This window comes from Lissotriton vulgaris, chromosome 3_2, assembly GCF_964263255.1.
Source record: "Lissotriton vulgaris chromosome 3_2, aLisVul1.2, whole genome shotgun sequence".
NCBI classification, from domain to species: Eukaryota; Metazoa; Chordata; class Amphibia; order Caudata; family Salamandridae; genus Lissotriton; species Lissotriton vulgaris.
The window spans coordinates 280,424,555-280,441,443 of NC_141690.1; the positions used below are offsets into that span (position 1 = coordinate 280,424,555).

A 16,889-nucleotide genomic window follows, 5' to 3' on the forward strand; every position below is an offset into this window, starting at 1 on the left:
CCCCGACCTGCTCACTCAGAATCCTGACGATGGATCGGTAGATGGTGTTGTCTTTTGTGGCAGCCTCTCCGAACATCAACAGAGCGACTGTAAACAGGTTCTTCAGTCGTTCAGACATATGTTTTCTCTAACACCCAGCCAGACCGATTGGTGCACCCATGAGGTTGACACTGGTGACAGCTTGCCCGTTAAGAGTAAAATCTACCGGCAGCCGGATCACGTTAGAGACTGCATCAAGAGTGAAGTGCAGAAAATGTTGGAGCTGGGAGTCATTGAACCCTCGGATAGCCCTTGGGCTAGTCCCGTAGTTCTAGTGCCGAAACCTCACACCCAGGGTGGTAAGAGAGAGATGAGGTTCTGCGTAGACTACAGGGGTCTCAATGCAGTCACTAAGACTGACGCCCACCCAATACCGAGGGCAGACAAGCTTATCGATAGATTGGCTTCGGCCAACTACCTAAGTACGTTTGACCTAACAGCTGGGTATTGGCAAATCAGGTTAGCTGAGGACGCCAAGCCTAAAACCGCATTTTCAACCCCTGGTGGGCATTATCAGTTCGTGGTGATGCCCTTTGGTCTGAAGAATGCACCTGCCACCTTCCAAAGGTTGGTGAATCAAGTCCTTACTGGGCTGGATGACTTCTGTGCGGCGTATCTTGACGATATTGCTGTCTTTAGCTCCACCTGGGAGGATCACCTGGTCCACCTGCGGTAAGCGTTGGAGGCCCTGCAAGCAGCAGGCCTCACTATCAAGGCCACCAAGTGCCAGATAGGGCAGACACAGGTTGTATACCTGGGCCACCTTGTCGGTGGAGGCCAGGTTCAGCCACTGGAGAGCAAGATACAGTCAATCAGGGACTGGGCTCCTCCAACCACCCAGACTCAGGTTCGAGCTTTCTTGGGCCTGACGGGATACTACCGGAAGTTTGTCAGGAACTATGGTTCCATTGTGACACCATTAAACGAACTGACAAGTAAGAAAATGCCAAAAAAGGTTCAGTGGACAGCGAGCTGTCAAAAAGCATTCGATGACCTAAAGCAGGCCATGTGCACGGCGCCTATCCTCAAGAGTCCGGACTACTCCAAACCATTCATTGTCCAAACAGATGCTTCTGAGTTGGGTGTGGGAGCTGTTCTTTCTCAACTGAATTTTGATGGTCAAGACCAGCCCATTGCTTTTATAAGCAGAAGGCTGACCCCTAGAGAGAAGAATTGGTCAGCTATTGAGAGGGAGGCCTTTGCTGTGGTTTGGGCCCTGAAGAAGCTGAGGCCATACTTGTTTGGCACTCACTTCAAGATTCAGACCGACCATAAGCCCCTCTTGTGGCTAAATCAGATGAAGGGTGAAAACCCCAAACTGCTTAGGTGGTCCATTTCCCTACAGGGGATGGACTTTACAGTGGAACATAGACCTGGTACTGATCATGGCAATGCCGATGGGCTCTCCAGATATTTCCACTTAGAACAAGAAGACTCACCTGGTCAAGGTTAGCTTATTGTTCCGATGTTTGGGGGGGGGTCATGTAGGAGAGTAGGGTCTGCAATCCTATGATCACCCAGATTTTTTGCTTTTGTTTCACTGGTTTACGACTTTCTCTGGCTGTGGGCCTGCTGATCAGACCCACAGCCTGGCTGTTCTCTTTCTAAATTACGATATGTACCCTAGGTGCATTTACCAATTGGTACTGGGCCGCCTTATCAGACCCCGTAACGCAGGGCATAGGTGTACCCAGGGCCGCCAGGGGCTGCAGCATGTATTATGCCACCCCTGGCTGGCCTCTTAAATTTGACACAACTGGCTGCACGACAGCTGGGGCGAAGACGTGTAACCACCCTTCGCTTTAGGTATAGTAGCTCTATATCTAACCATACAATGGACACCCGAGTTCCTATCAGTCACTCCTATGGCAGGCCTTAACAATCCTGAAGGCAGAGTGCGTGGGCTCGTGTGAGCTAGGTTCAGGCCCGAGCCGAGCCCGGCTACAGCTTGCGGAATCAAGACCCAATGGCTGTTCCATGATAACACGTACCACATCGGTAACTTCGGTGTCGCGTTATCAAGACATGTCGAGTAAGGTGTCATACGAATCGGGATGCTGCCCTCTCACCAACCCTGGCGACGAGGTTAACATTCCGCCCTTCTAGAGGGACACGACATGTACGTAACTGTGAACCCCGGTTAAAGTTAACTGAAGCCTCAGCTCCACAAAATGGATGCTGCCACCACAGACACAAGTCTGACCTCCTGCTGCTGGGAGTCCTTCCCGCGAGGAGCACTTGGACAAAGGGTTTCCTGTCAAGGGCGCTGTTCGCACCGTCCCAGACAGGGTTTGTGTATTCTGGGTAGGTAGGGCTTTGGCGAGAAGGTGACTGCGGAGTGGCACCCCGGTGCTCACTACGCATCTGCCGGTTAGAACCAGTTCCAGGGGCGACAGCCCTGGCCTGGGGAAAGTCCGGCAGGGGAGAGGGGCGTAACTACCCCCCTTCCTGGTCCCACCCTTAGGGCAGGACCTAGTCATGTACCCACCCCTTTCTTTAGGATAAAGACCGGAGCGGGGACCCTTCCAAATTAGATCATCTTTGAATCAAGAACTACTTTCTACGAAAGGACACTCAAGACTCTTCTCAAGATTTCTCCCTTGTGACTAAGGAGTAGTCACCCTGCATCAGCAGGCACCATCTAAGAACTCTGCGGTTTGCTGCAAGTCCTTCCTCAAGGATCCGACGGCCCAGCTCGACGAGAACCAGCTTCCCTGGCACCTCTGACCTCTACCCACGTCATCAGCTCAGCTGTGATCTGTGGGTGCGACGAGACCTCGAGGGACCGGCCATCATCAGAACCTGCACGCTCTTAAAAACCAGCACGACCATCGAGGTAACTCTCTGGTGAGTGCTCTGGGGTCCGAGAAACCCCGACCCTGAGCCGCTCTAGCACCGAAGTGCAGTCTCCCAGCATCTCCACGATCTGCGTGGGGCCCTTCTGCTCGCTGCTCAGCACGTTGTCTGGTCACTCGCCGCTGGCTTGTGCCCTTCTGTGACGACATCCGAGAATCATCACTGCTGGTCTGGTTGCTCCAGACTGGCCCTTGCTTCCATCTTTGCGAGAAGCACCCCGGACCCTCCTGGTCCACTCAAGACGCCATCTTAGGCCCACCCCGTGGCCCTGAGATCTGCCAAGGCTTGTTGCCCCATCCTGGGCCCAGCGACGCCGACAGCATCATCCTTCGTGGGACAGCTCGCACCTCCACCGTGGTCGCCGACAACGCCTCCTGGTCCGTGAGACTGCAGAGCCTAGCGTCGCCCACTCACCTGGTCGAGGTGACGGCCAACCGGTGCCTTCCTGGTACCCTCTGACTACTGGCTAGTAGTACGAACTTGGTCCCCTCTGCTTTCAGGTTTCATCAATCTCCGATCCAGGCTTGGATCTCTACGAACTATTCAGCACTGGTCGCCGGCCAGCAACTCCTTTTCTTCCGGCTCCTGGCTCGTCAGCGAAGACCCCGACGCCTGTAAGACTTGTGCAGCCGCAGCCCTCGTGGCTAGGTAACTCGGCATTTCGGTGCCTGCATAGCCTCCTTACTCTAGGGTCCCGAGTCCCTCGCTTCCGACTTGCCTTATCGGGTCCGCCCGAGACCGTAACCTTTCCGTGTCCCCGGACACTTGTTTTAATTGTGCACTTGAAGTATTTGCTAAAGAAATTTGGTTTGTGCTTAGTACCCTGTCCTCATAAAGAGTACAGGGTTGTTGTGATTCTTAATAAATATACTGTTTATTTTCATAACACTTGTGTGGTGTCCTTTCACTGGGTATTCAAGGGGTACATGTGTGGTAAACAGCTGGCTTAACACGCCCTCTCGAGTCTTTAGCCTTAGACTGCTCGTATCCACGCTACTAGGATAGCTGGTCTATAGGTTGACTTACAACCAAACACCATAAGGGTCGTTGGAACGATACATAGCGGTCGCTAGAATAGCGAACGTTGCATATCGGGCCAACTTCTCACACTGCCCACCTCTCACTCCTTACCACTCCAACTTTTAAGCAAGTTCGTCAAGGAGGCTGCAGATTTGTGGTCCTCGCCCCAAAATTGTGGAAATCCGTCCCACTGGAAACACAGTCGGTAGTGACATACTGCAATTCAGGAAGTCACTTAGGACCTGGCTGTTTAGGCAAGGGTACAATTAAACAACTCTGGTCAGCATACCAAGCCTTTTTTTTCTTCTCTAGCGCCATGAAGCCGCCCGGTGTAAGTGCGTCTATAAATAAATACTAACATTAACATTATAACGTGATCGGGGTGTGGGATTTCTGCGGACATGAAGATATAAAGTAAAAAAAGAGCTAAACGTCACATTGATTAAAAATGGGGCTCCCAGTTTTCCATGTTTACTGATTTTTACAGATAAATACAGACAGAAAACAATGTGTTTCCTGTCTGCATTTATTTTTAAAACTGGAAAAATACTGAAAATTGTGCTTCTAATGAGCAACTTTCAATGCTAACTGTTGTGAATTCCAATGCAACAGGTGAGCAGATAGCCAGCATGGGGAGTTAAAAAACAAGTTAGATGTCTTTAAATACAGCCATATGCTAAAATGTACTTGTAGTATAGCGCTAATATTTACCTATATTTGGCTGTTGGATTTACTAAAAAGCGACAGGCATCAAAGTATGAGCGCATGTTTATCAGTTACATAAATGTGGGAATTTACTGTGTTATGACTATTTATTCTCAAACACAAAATAAATATGGATACATACTAATGAGTTGTCCAGAAAATAAATATGGATAAATACAGACGGTAATGTTAAAAAAATTAATACCATAAAACTGGAAGCCCTATTTAAAAACCATAAAGCCCAGCAAGGACAGAATTGGAATAACATAAGCATTGTGGGGTTTGAAGTCTCACCTGTTGTGAAACAACAAGGAACATATTTACGAGTTTAGTGCACAGGGCAGCGAAGCAAGTCACGTTACTGCACTGCCCTGTGTCACTGGTGACGGGCAGGGATGCACTATAAATATTACAAACAGCGCATTCCTGTCCTTTTCCCTTGTGCTAGTGCCAATTCGGCAGCTTAGCGCCAACGCAGGCATCCTTGACCCATGGTGCGAGGGTGCCGGTGTAGTCGGCAGGATTGTTTTGTGTAGAAAAGACACCTTCCTGCACAAAAACAATCCTGAACGGCTTTTTCCTCTTCCTGCATTTGCTGCAGAATGCAGCACTCATGGAAAGAGGAAAAACCGAGGCCAAATAAACATATCGCTCCTTGTTCCGCCTCTCCTGGGAGGCATATTTTTCTGGCACATTCCCGGGTTTACATGGTCTTGTAAATCTAGGAATGCGTCAAAAGCCACGGGAGCTCCGTGGGAACACCCGTGCAACGCCCATGAAACGCCTACCCAAGGCAGAGTAAAGCTACGCAGTGGTTTGTGCTGCTTTGCCTCACTCCATATTTTTGTAGCCTCTCAAAGCCATGCAAAGTGACCTTGCCTGGCTTCAAAAATATGGCTTAAGGTTTGCGTCGCTCGTGCACCAGAACCACAGTGCGTGGTGCAAAAGCAACGTAAACCGGGTCATGAATATGGCTCCAAATGTTTAACATGTACTCATTAGTGTCTATTAGGTAAGGAGTTACACACAAACACAAAACCATTAGTGAGTATCAGTTAAGGAATAACACACGCACACAAACACTCACACACTGTTTAACATGTAAACATTAGTGACTATCAGTGAAGGAGTAACACACATGCACGCACACACAGTGTAACATGTACACATTAGTGACTATCAGTTAAGGAATAACACACGCAAACAAACACTCACACACTGTTTAACACGTAAACATTAGTGACTATCAGTGAAGGAGTAACACACACATGCACGCACACACAGTGTAACATGTACACATTAGTGACTATCAGTTAAGTAGTAACACACACACATGCACGCACACACAGTGTAACATGTACACATTAGTGACTATCAGTTAAGGAGTAACATACGCACATACACACACGCACACACACACACTGTTTAACGTGTACACATTAGTGGCCTTCAGTTAAGGAGCAACATATGCACGCACACACACACACTGTTTAACGTGTTCACATTAGTGGCCATCAGTTAAGGAGTAACATATTCACGCACACACACACTGTTTAACGTGTACACATTAGTGACTATCACTTAAGGAGTAACATACGCACACACACACACACTGTTTAACATGTACACATTAGTAACTCTTAGTTGAGGAATAGCATACACACACACACTGTTTAACATGTACACATTAGTGACTAGCAGTTAAGGAGTAACACACGCACGCACACACAAACACACACACTTTAACATGTACATATTAGTGACTATCAGTTAAGGAGTAACATGCGCGCACACACACATGCACACTGTTTAACATGTACACATTAGTAACTCTCAGTTAAGGAGTAACATTTGCACGCACAAACACACACTGTTTAACATGTACACATCAGTGGCCATCAGTTAAGGAGTAACACACGCATGCACATTCACACACTATTTAACATGTACACATCAGTGGCCATCAGTTAAGGTGTAACACAACCACCCCCGCCCAGGGCTTTAAGTGGGAAAAAGAAACTGGGGGTGCTCTAAAAGGGGCGTGACAATTTTCTTAACGGGGTGTGGCCTATCCGAGTAGGGGCGTGGTCTAAATCAAGATAAGTAGCATTGTGTGCTTAAGAAAATCATGAAGTCGCATCCAGCAAAGGATAATAAAATAGGCAAAAAAGTATATTTATTAAGTATAAGCCTTAAAATACCAAATACTTTAAAAAACATTTGCTATTTCCAAACTTAGAATTTAAAAACCATCTTCACTAAAGGATGTGTTATTAAATTCTGAGTTCAGGCAGAGGTGCAACTAGAGCCAAATTCAGACAACAACAATTCTTCATTAATATGCAAATGGTCTTTTAAAGACCTGTGAAGTGCTCAGGTGCGGCTGTGTGTGTGCCCGGGAAGCGTCTCATTCCGGGCTACGACACACAACAGGGGAGGGGGGGGGGCTGAAGCCCTTTGAGTCCAATGGGTGTTGCGCGCCTGTGTTCAGATATACCAGATTCCATATGTCTATCTTGCCGTTATGGGAAGATATGTAGGTAAATATGTCACACAGCATTCCCCATGTTATCCTATGGGCAAGATAGCCTTTCAATAGTGAAAAACGAAATTGGCAGTATTTCACTATCAAGACATGTTACCAACACTAGTAACACCAAACAAAAACCAGGACGTCTGCTCACCCTACCTTTGACCTTTGAGGCCCGAAAATAGAGCCCCCTAGAGCCCCCTTTTGAGGCCCTCCAAAAACAACTGGGGGGGCTCAGCCCCCCACAGACCCCCCCCACTTAAAGCCCTGCCCCGCCCCTCCCTCATCCCCTTCCACTTGTCTCCGTGACTGTTGGGCACGACCACCCATGGATACTGAAAACCAGTGGGACCACCCCGCATCAAGCAACCCCTGGTTAATGCACACCTCCGTAACGCATGCTGCTCCCATAGGTGGAGCCCCACCCACAGCGGCCCCTTTGATCCCCACCCACAGTGGCCCCAACAAACTCTGCTGAGCCCAACCCACAGTGCCCACTATGAGCCCCGCTCACAGCGGCCCCTCTGAGCCCTGCCCACAGCGGCCCCTCTGAGCCCCACCCACAACAGCACCTCTGAGCCCCCCCCACAGTGGAGCCCCACCCACAACGGCCCCTCTGAGCCCCACCCACAGTGGAGCTCTGCCCAGAGTGCCCCTCTGAGCCCCTCCCACAGCGGCCCCACTGAGCCCCGCCCACGGTGCCCCTCTGAGCCCCGCCCACAGTGCCCCTCTGAGCCCCGCCCACAGTGGCCCCTCTGAGACCCGCCCACAGCGGCCCCTCTGGACCCCAACCAGAGCCCCAGGGTAGCGCCGAGAAGGAGAAATGAATCTCCCAGCTTCATCGCCCCCACACTGCTGTTGTTCTATCACAGAAAACAGGCTCATTCTGAACTCACTGCACAGCACCGCACTGGCACTGCTCACCATGGCAACAAACCCACAAACCATCACACCTCCCTGCTACAGACAACAACCTCCACCGCGGAGTCCCTTCTCTGACTCTGGCAGTGGGCACAGCGCCCCCCTGCTGCTGGGGCGGTCCAGCCCTGGGCCAGAGCTCCCTTAGATGCAAGGAGGGACCTCTGTGCTCACTCAGGTCTCAGCCCACGTCACCAGGAGACCCCCTGTCCCTGCTAGGTCATGTGTGCTATGGCAAGCCCTGGGCATCCCTTGAAGAATGTCACTGTAGTTCTCAAAACCCAAGCAGATGGCACCAAAGGAACATTCTTGAACGCCTGTTGTTGGTGAGGGTTGAGACCTCTCGACTGTAGGGTCCTTTAAACATCTCTCACGTCTTCCCGGGGTATAGTGTCTGTACACTGCTCCAAAGGACCTGGTGAACATACTGGGCCGAAACACCACCTGCCTTTGACCACTCTGTGACCACTGGGAGTCACTCAGTCCTTTGCCTGTTTCAAGCACCCTTCATAATCAAACCTAATGTGTCCCGGCGGCCAGTAGGACTTTCAGCCACTGGTACGTCACGGTCAGGAAGAGTTTGTTCAAATCATTGAAGTCAGAGAACATGTACTGTGGTTGGAAGGGGATCACTTTCATAAATGGAGAATCGTCTGAGTCTTAATTCATGTTTATCTGCACTCCATGCAAATAAGGTTGGGCCCCCTAAGGTTTCCTTACGCCACTGGCTTGCGCATTTCTATTTCAGTAACTCATATTGTGTGGACCGCTGGACCGCGGAAGGGCTGTTGTTCCATGATCCCTTCTAAAATGTATATAGAGTCCCTCGTCTTAATTCATGCCACTGGGTGATGGAGTGTCCAATCTTGAAAGGAACTCTGGGGCTCCCCAGAGGATTTTTCCACTCTGGGATCACTTTGTGTTAATGCTTTGCTGGAGCTGAAACCTGGAAATGTCACTTGGCCATCTCTCTCATACTGAACCCGGCTGTCTCGCTCACATTGAACCCTGCTGTCTCACTCACACTGCACTCTGCTGTCTCGCTCACACTGAACCCTGCGGTCTCGCTCACACTGAACCCTGCTGTCTCACTCACACTGAACCCGGCTGTCTCACTCACACTGAACCCTGCTGTCTCACACACACTGAACCCGGCTGTCTTGCTTACACTAAAACCTGATGCCTCACTCACACTAAACCCGGCTGCCTCGCTCACACTGAACCTGGTACCTCATTCACACTTAGTGATTTAAATGAGCTGGTACTGTCCAATAGTGAGTACCTGCACTTGTTGAATTTGAAAGGGAGGGTACCGGTACTTCTCAGCAGAGCTTCAATACATTTAATGGTGGAGATTCGGTACTTCTGGGGAGCAAGCAGGTACTCTAAATAGGTGCTGGTGCTAAGATGTCGGTGAGCTGGTGATGCAGAGATTTGTGGCTGATGGTGAGTGGATGGCAGTGATGCTGAGGTGCTGGGACGACGGTGATCTGGTGATGCAGAGATATATGGATGATGGTAAGTGGACAACGGTGATGCTCAGGGGCGGATGCGGTGGTGAGGACAGTAATGCGGAGAGGAAGAGGGAGAGGAGTTCGACCTCGAACCGGGGGAACTCGGTTTGAGTCTCAGCAATGGCGCTGAACATCCTGTGATTCTGGGAAAATTACTTAATCTCCCCGTGCCTAACAAAAAAAGAATGTGTCCTCATTTAATGCAACTGGCGCTATGTAGAGCGCTCTGCCACCCGATACCTTCGGGTCAAGTTGCGCTACATAAAATTCTCAAAAAAAATAAAATGGCGCTGGATGATGGTGTTGTCATGATGTTTGATGATGTTGCAGGGGTGATGGCGTGGCGATGATGACAGTGAAGCTTAGTTTGTGCTTGTGGGCTGATGATGGTGTGCTAGTGACAATAATCATGCTGAGATGAGGGTGATGATGATGTGGAGAAGGTAGGTGCTGAGGGGATGATTGATGACGTCATAATGTGGTAGTACCAAGGTATGATGACAATATTGATGCTGAAGGGTTGATGGATCATGTAACGATGATGATGGGCTTACGGTGCGGTGATAGTGACGTTGTGAACCCTTTTACAAGAACATTTGGACTTCTTATATTTTTATCATGTGCTTGCTTGCAGATTCTTTTATCTCTTTTAGTGGAAATTGTGATGTCTTGGACACACGCAGAATTGTTAGTGTCATGTCTGCCTCTTAGCTAGGTTGGCCTTTCTTTGTTTAGGTCTCGCCTACTCAGCACACATGCGCTGTAAGGGAGACCTTTAGCCGTTGTTCAGCTGTTTTTCAAAGCACATACTCATGCATGTGGCGGCATACATCTTGCGGGAGCGCGCAGGGGCGCGCCACAAGCATGAGTGTGTGCTTTGAAAAACAGCAGACTGCGCACGCACACACGCACGCACCACTCCCGGGCCATCCTGTCATTTCTGCGAAGATGACTGTGAAGTCTATAATTAATTTAATTCCTATAGTTCCTCTCGCAACATCCTCTCTTTCATGATAGACTTAGCTCTATCGAGGCTGGAATGTGAACTCGCCCTCTCCATCTCTCTAAAACTAACATCTTTTTTTTTCCCACTCTCATACAGTTCTTATTTTCATCCATCTGCAATGTTGCTCGTCTCTCTGGACTTCCTGCTTGTTTTCCTGAATCCAATTATATCTTTAATTCATTTATGCTAATGTCAGTCAAATGTAATTTTACTTTTACTTTAGTCGACGCCTTCCCAGCTCTAGCTTCGGGTGCTTTTCAATATGTTTTGCCTAACTCCGATAAAGTCCCTGCTCCACCCACAAGCTCGTCCTTCGCTACAGTTTTAAAAAAAAATCTTTCTTAGGTCTCTCTATCAGTTTTTAGTTATGTTTTATATTATTGTAAGTGAAAGTTTTAACACATTTATTAGAACTTTCACATACAATAATATAAAACATAACTAAAAATCATGCTCCACTCTCTTTCGCCTCTTTGTGCCCTCTCACTCTCTGTCCGGCTCTATGCCACAGCACCCTGCTTATTCCCTGACTCTATTCTTTGCTCCGCTCTCACCCCGTGCTTCAGGCGCCCTCTGCCTGACCGGCTCTATGCCACAGCACCCTGCTTACTCCCTGACTCTACTCTTTGCTCCGCTCTCACCCCGTGCTTCAGGCACCCTCTGCCTGTCCGGCTCTATGCCACAGCACCCTGCTCGCTGTCTCTACTCTCTGCCCCCCTTACCCCTCGCTCTCACCCCATCTTTCCAGTACCTACCTGCTTAGCTCTATGCCACAGCACCCTGCTTACTCCCTGACTCTACTCTTTGCTCCGCTCTCACCCCGTGCTTCAGGCACCCTCTGCCTGTCCGGCTCTATGCCACAGCACCCTGCTTGCTGTCTCTACTCTCTGCCCCCCTTACCCCTCGTTCTTACCCCGTGTTTCCAGTACCTTCTGCCTGCTTAGCTCTATGCCACAGCACCCTGCCTCTACTCTCTGCGCCCCCGCTCTCACATTTTAGTTATGTTTTATATTATTGTATGTGAAAGTTTTAACACATTTATTAGAACTTTCACATACAATAATATAAAACATAACTATAAACTTAAAAGATCCCGAAGGCGAGACCTATGGGCTATGCCAATGCTTGTTTTGTTATGGGTGCTGCCATAACATCACAGACGCTTACAGCGGGAGGTGGCATTATTTTCTTCTTGATGTATAGAGCCATACTATATCTATTTGTAAATTGAGATGACACATTTATTGCCATTTTTATTGAGACTTTAGAGTCTGCAAATACTGTTTTATTTCATAAATAAGAGAGAAAATTGGTGATCGAATACTGTAAAAACTAGGGTTGGGCGAACTTGTGGATTTCACTCTGCAGGATTCCGTGGAGTTTCATGAAAACTCTGCAAGATGCCACGAAGTTCCGCAAGCCGACAGAATCTGTGTGTTGTGCTGCTCACGTTGATTATTAGGAGCTTGTCCCGTGCTGTAAAATCAGTGTGAATGGTACCACGCGGCACGCCAGAGGGCGCTGCCTCTCCGCTGCCCTTGAGTAGATTTTGTACTTGAGCGGCAGCTTTCCCACCGCGGATGATCATGGCTGCCCGCGCCGCCTGCATTCAGAAAATGTCACTGGGTGCCATTCTAGTGCCCCGAAAATCACGTTAGGGGACGCACATTCTCACTCGCGCTTGCCAATTTACTGTTGGTAAAACGCGTCTGAGAAAAAAAATCTGCCCTGCGGCGGTTGTTGGAGTTTTGCTGGAACTCCCCATTACAAGCATAATATGGAGTGAACTCCACCAGCGGAGCAGAATTTATCGTCCACCTCTAATAATAACCCAGGTATATGACCATAAGTTAGAGGGGCTTCACGCTAAGTCTATCATTGTAGAGGTCAGACCAGTTTGAAGAAACAACCAGTCTCCGCCAGAGACTGCTCCGGGAGCGGTGCAAGGAAACGACCATTATTATTATTATTATTAAATGAAATTTGTAAAGCGCGCTGACACCATGGGTTTCCTGGCGCTATGGAACAGAGGTAAGAGGCAGGCTGGGAGTTTACAGGAGTTAGCAGGGTGGGGGGAAGAGGAGGGTTTTGAGCTGCTTCCTGAAATGGAGGAGGGAGCTGCTGGATTTAATGGTCAGGGGAAGGACCGTCATACTTGCACCGCTTATCATTCCCAGGCAAGAGCTGTGACAAGGAATGGCTCTATAGCCATGTTTCTTGGGAGAAGGTATGCTGTGCCATCCATTTTAAGAAGCGTGATTTATTGGCTAGCTTCTGTGTGTTTTTCCTCAATTTTAGCGTAGCGCTTAGAAGTAGTGATAGGGTGTTAGCATGCTAGGAAGTGGCTTACCATGCTAGGCCATATCAGGCAACGCTGAGTTTATTTTTGTATTCTGTGTGGTTTCCATTCATATTTTTGACCTAGAGTGTGGTTTTAGAAATAAACATTTGAAAGTATAGCCCCTGCTTCTTGGTGCTATTTTGAGCGTGTTATATTGAGGGTTTGGAGTCCACTGTCACCCTGAGCTCATCGAGTGGGACTCATTGTGACCAGAAAACATCCCCAGCACAGTGCAGCTCAGTGGGTTGTGTGTGAGTCGCAGTCCAAGTGGATTTCTAATTCGTGCTGGTAATCTGAACTGGCTCCTTGGGTGTTAGAAATCCAATTAAATTCAGGTTGACGGGTCAGAGATGAGATGACGTCACCTTGAATATCTCTGGTTCAGCTTATAGAGAGTAGAGTGTGGCCAGCTCTGCTCGGGGAGGGTGGGGGGTGATGTTTGACGTCGACTCCCATGCACCACCCCTCGGGTACCTCTCTCCTGAAGGGGTCTTTGACACCTTCCTGATGGGCTGTAGCTTGGACCTGGACCTGGGTTGTACAGAGCACTGATCTCAGAGCACTGATCTACCACAAGCGCAGCAGAAACGTCTGTGATGGTTCACCATCTTTGAGGGATGTCTCCTTTTCACCGACAAGGTCTCCGGCAATGTGATGCTGCCTTAGATGAGGAAATTATTGTTAAAAATAATTTTAAATGCACTTGTGAAATAATTAAGGAACAATGATGTTAAAAAGTGAAATGTGGAGTGCTAGGGCAGTTGTGTCTCCCTAGGAAAAGGTCGGCGGTGGTGGTGCTAGGCGCTATAAGGCCTTTTCTGGTGCACTCTCTGTGTACTGGCAGGTTGAGGGCCCGATTCACAGAACTAATTTAAGACAAAATCCTAAACTTACTACTTTTGGTATTCACAGAAGTTAGGATTTTGTCTTAAGTTTGTTTTAAGACAAACTTAAGACAAAATCCTAACTTAAGTCTGTTTTAAGACAAATTTAAGACAAAATCCTAACTTCTGTGAATACCAAAAGTAATAAGTTTAGGATTTTGTCTTAAGTTAGTTCTGTGAAGCGGGCCCTGAGATTGGAGGTCTTGGCTCTAAACTGATGGACAGTAAAGTAGGGCTCTCACGGGAGGCCAGCTGTAGGTGGGTGAGGGGTGTTAGCCTGAGGTTAGGTGGTGGGAAGAGAGCGCCTCAGCCCCTCCGCTTTGCACAAGCGTGGAGGGGCGAGTCTGCACATAGCATTGATTTACGTTTTTTGGGGTATTTTTTTGGGTCTGGCTTAGAGACGGCTTTAGCTGTTTACCAGCCTCGTGCTTTCTAGAAAAATCATATATAGTCCAAATCCTTCCATAAATATTTATAAATGTAAATAGCGGGGCTTTTTTGGACCCACTCTTTATCCATTGGTTTGTTGGTGTGTCATTTACATTTGGGTCCCGCCTACCCCAGCATAGGGTACAGGGCAGTGAGTCCGAGTCAGCCATTGGTCGCCCTCATTGTGAGTGACAGCTTCCTGCTTGTGCACCGGTGCGCATCTGCTTTAAAAAGTAGCCACTTCAGTGTCAGGGCGTGTAGGCCAACCTTTTCTTCCAGTTCTGCAGGCGCCTTATGTTTTTAATTTATTTTTCAGATGGGTCATTATTTATTTATTTTTGCAAACATGGTATAATCATTATTTATTTATTTTTACAAACATGGTTTAATCATTATTTATTTATTTTTACAAACATGGTTTAATGTCAAAATTTCTACTTTCTATTACTTTGAAATTCTGACACCTCTTGTATATCGTATTAAATAAATATTAAAATGGTAGGCTTGCAGCGTTCAGCCCGGATGGCTCTGGAGATGCTTGTTCTTCCGTGTTCCCATGCTGGAAGTTGTAGATGACGTCAGCTGCCGCGTGTGGTGTCTGACTGACACTCTTTGTACTTTAGACAGCGCAGTCGTCTCTGCTCCCATGTGTGACCAGCTGCTGTCTCTTTGAGTCGGTTTGCTGAGGCTCCAGGGTTGTCCTCAGTTGCGTTTCCTGCTGTGTCTCGTTGTCTGTTGGCTCCTCTGTAGGGCGGTGTCATCACCCACGGTGTCTCCACATCCGTCCCTCCCACCTGCCTCGCTTCTCATTGGCTGAGGATGGCGGCCACAGGTGTATCTACCATGGGTAGGTGGTTGGCTCCTGTGGCTGCTGCACACCCCCCCTGTTCCCAATGCTTAAGTTTGTAAGTCTAAAGTCTAAAGTGAACAGCAATGTCTTCTCCTCACATGACCTTCCCCCAGCCACCTCATTGGTTCCTCATGAAGTCCTCTTTCTTTCCATCCCAGGACACCGACATCCAGAAGAAGATCGACCATGAGGTGCGCATGCGGGAGGGCGCCTGCAAGCTCCTGGCCGCCTGCAGCCAGAGGGAGCAGGCGCTGGAGGCCTCCAAGAGCCTCCTGGTCTGCAACGGCCGCATCATGGCGTACATGTCGGAGCTGCAGCGGCTCAAGGAGGCGCAAGTCATGCAGCGCATGTCGAGGCGGTAAGTGAGGCGCTGGTGGGAGGCGGTGGCGCCCTAGGGCAGGGGTCTTCAAACTGGAGGGCCTCAAGGGATCCCAGCGGGGTCGCCAGGCTCTGGCCAGAGAAGCGTTATGCTGATAACAGCAGCAGTCGACCGCTCCATGACGGGCCATCAGTAACATCTTTTGTCGTTTATATCCTGGTTTGAGAAGGTGTCAAAAGGGGAGGGGCTCCAAATATTCTTCAAAACCCCACCCCCCATTTCTAATAATCACACTGTGGATACTTTAACACCTTAGTTAGGCCAGCAGAGTATGTTTGGCAACCATGCATTTGATTGTCTTTTTAAAACGGAAACAGAACTTAACTGCAATATTTAAATAAGTCTAGACATATTTAAACATTGCTAATTTAAGAGATAATTGTGAAAAATTCTGAGGGGGCCCGATGATTTTATTTTTCCCACTGGGCGGCAGAGGGTTCTGGAGGCACAGCAATAAAAGGTTTGAAGGCCACTGCCATAGGAGGAAGACGTGGTGATCATCCGGTGAGAGCCAGGGGGGTTCAAGATGGACGAGGAGGAGCTGGAGGGGTTAGCAGTGAGTAGAAAAGAGATACACGCCACAGGATAGGATAAAGAGAAGAAAAAGAAATGAAAGAAGAACTATGGAGGGACTGTGGCCAGGAACAGGGCAAAAGAGGACTAAAGGGAGAAAAGGGGAAATGGTGAAGTAGAGAAAACAAGAAATATTAATCGAAAAAAATAACAGAATTAAGAGAAAATACATTTAAAGGTGAGGAGCAAATGAAGAAAACTATTAGAGGAGATACTAAAACGAAATAGAAAAATGGTAAAAAAATAGGAAGCTACAAGGACAAAACTGAGACTTAGGAGGAGCCTGATATGAATAATATCAATGTGGGAATTAAAAGGGATAGAAATGGGGGAACTGAAAGGCAATGAAGAAATGATTACCTCAAGAAATAAAAGCAATAAACAGAACAAAGAAAAGGGAAAAAGAGAAATAACTAGAGAGGAAATGTAAATAAAGTAAATTTAGGAATTAATAACAAGAGAGAGCACAGAACATAGACGCCAGTGGAATAGGAAATTGTAAATTAAAAACACAAGCATTTGCAATGCAATCGGGCTCACCTTTGGGACCTCATATGTATTTAGCTATGCAGAACGTTAGCCTGGGTTCTGATACATCTACTGTTCTTTACATAGAGGGAAAGTAAGCATCAAACTGTGTGTGACACAGGAGGTATGGAAAGAGAGACATGGAGAGAAACATTGCCTTTCGGTGGGAAATGGTATAGCCCAAAGCGCTCTTTTTAATATAAAATCAGGGCCTTCGGTGGTCGTATCACTGAAAATACAAGATTTGAAAACAATATTATCGTTTACGGGTGCTCGTGGAAGATACAATTTCTATGAACAGGAATCTAGAGAATGAG

General features: G+C 48.0%; 1 protein-coding gene across 9 annotated transcripts in view; it reads left to right on the plus strand.

Annotated features, from left to right (window-relative positions):
* RTKN (rhotekin) overlaps positions 1-16,889 on the plus strand; it is a 570,155-nt gene that overhangs the window by 427,001 nt on the left and 126,265 nt on the right. For all 9 annotated transcript variants that reach the window (XM_086964364.1, XM_086964365.1, XM_086964369.1 and 6 more), the window contains exon 2: positions 15,251-15,450. In XM_086964364.1, coding sequence (XP_086820490.1) covers positions 15,251-15,450 — 200 coding nt within the window. The remainder of the gene's footprint in view (positions 1-15,250; positions 15,451-16,889) is intronic.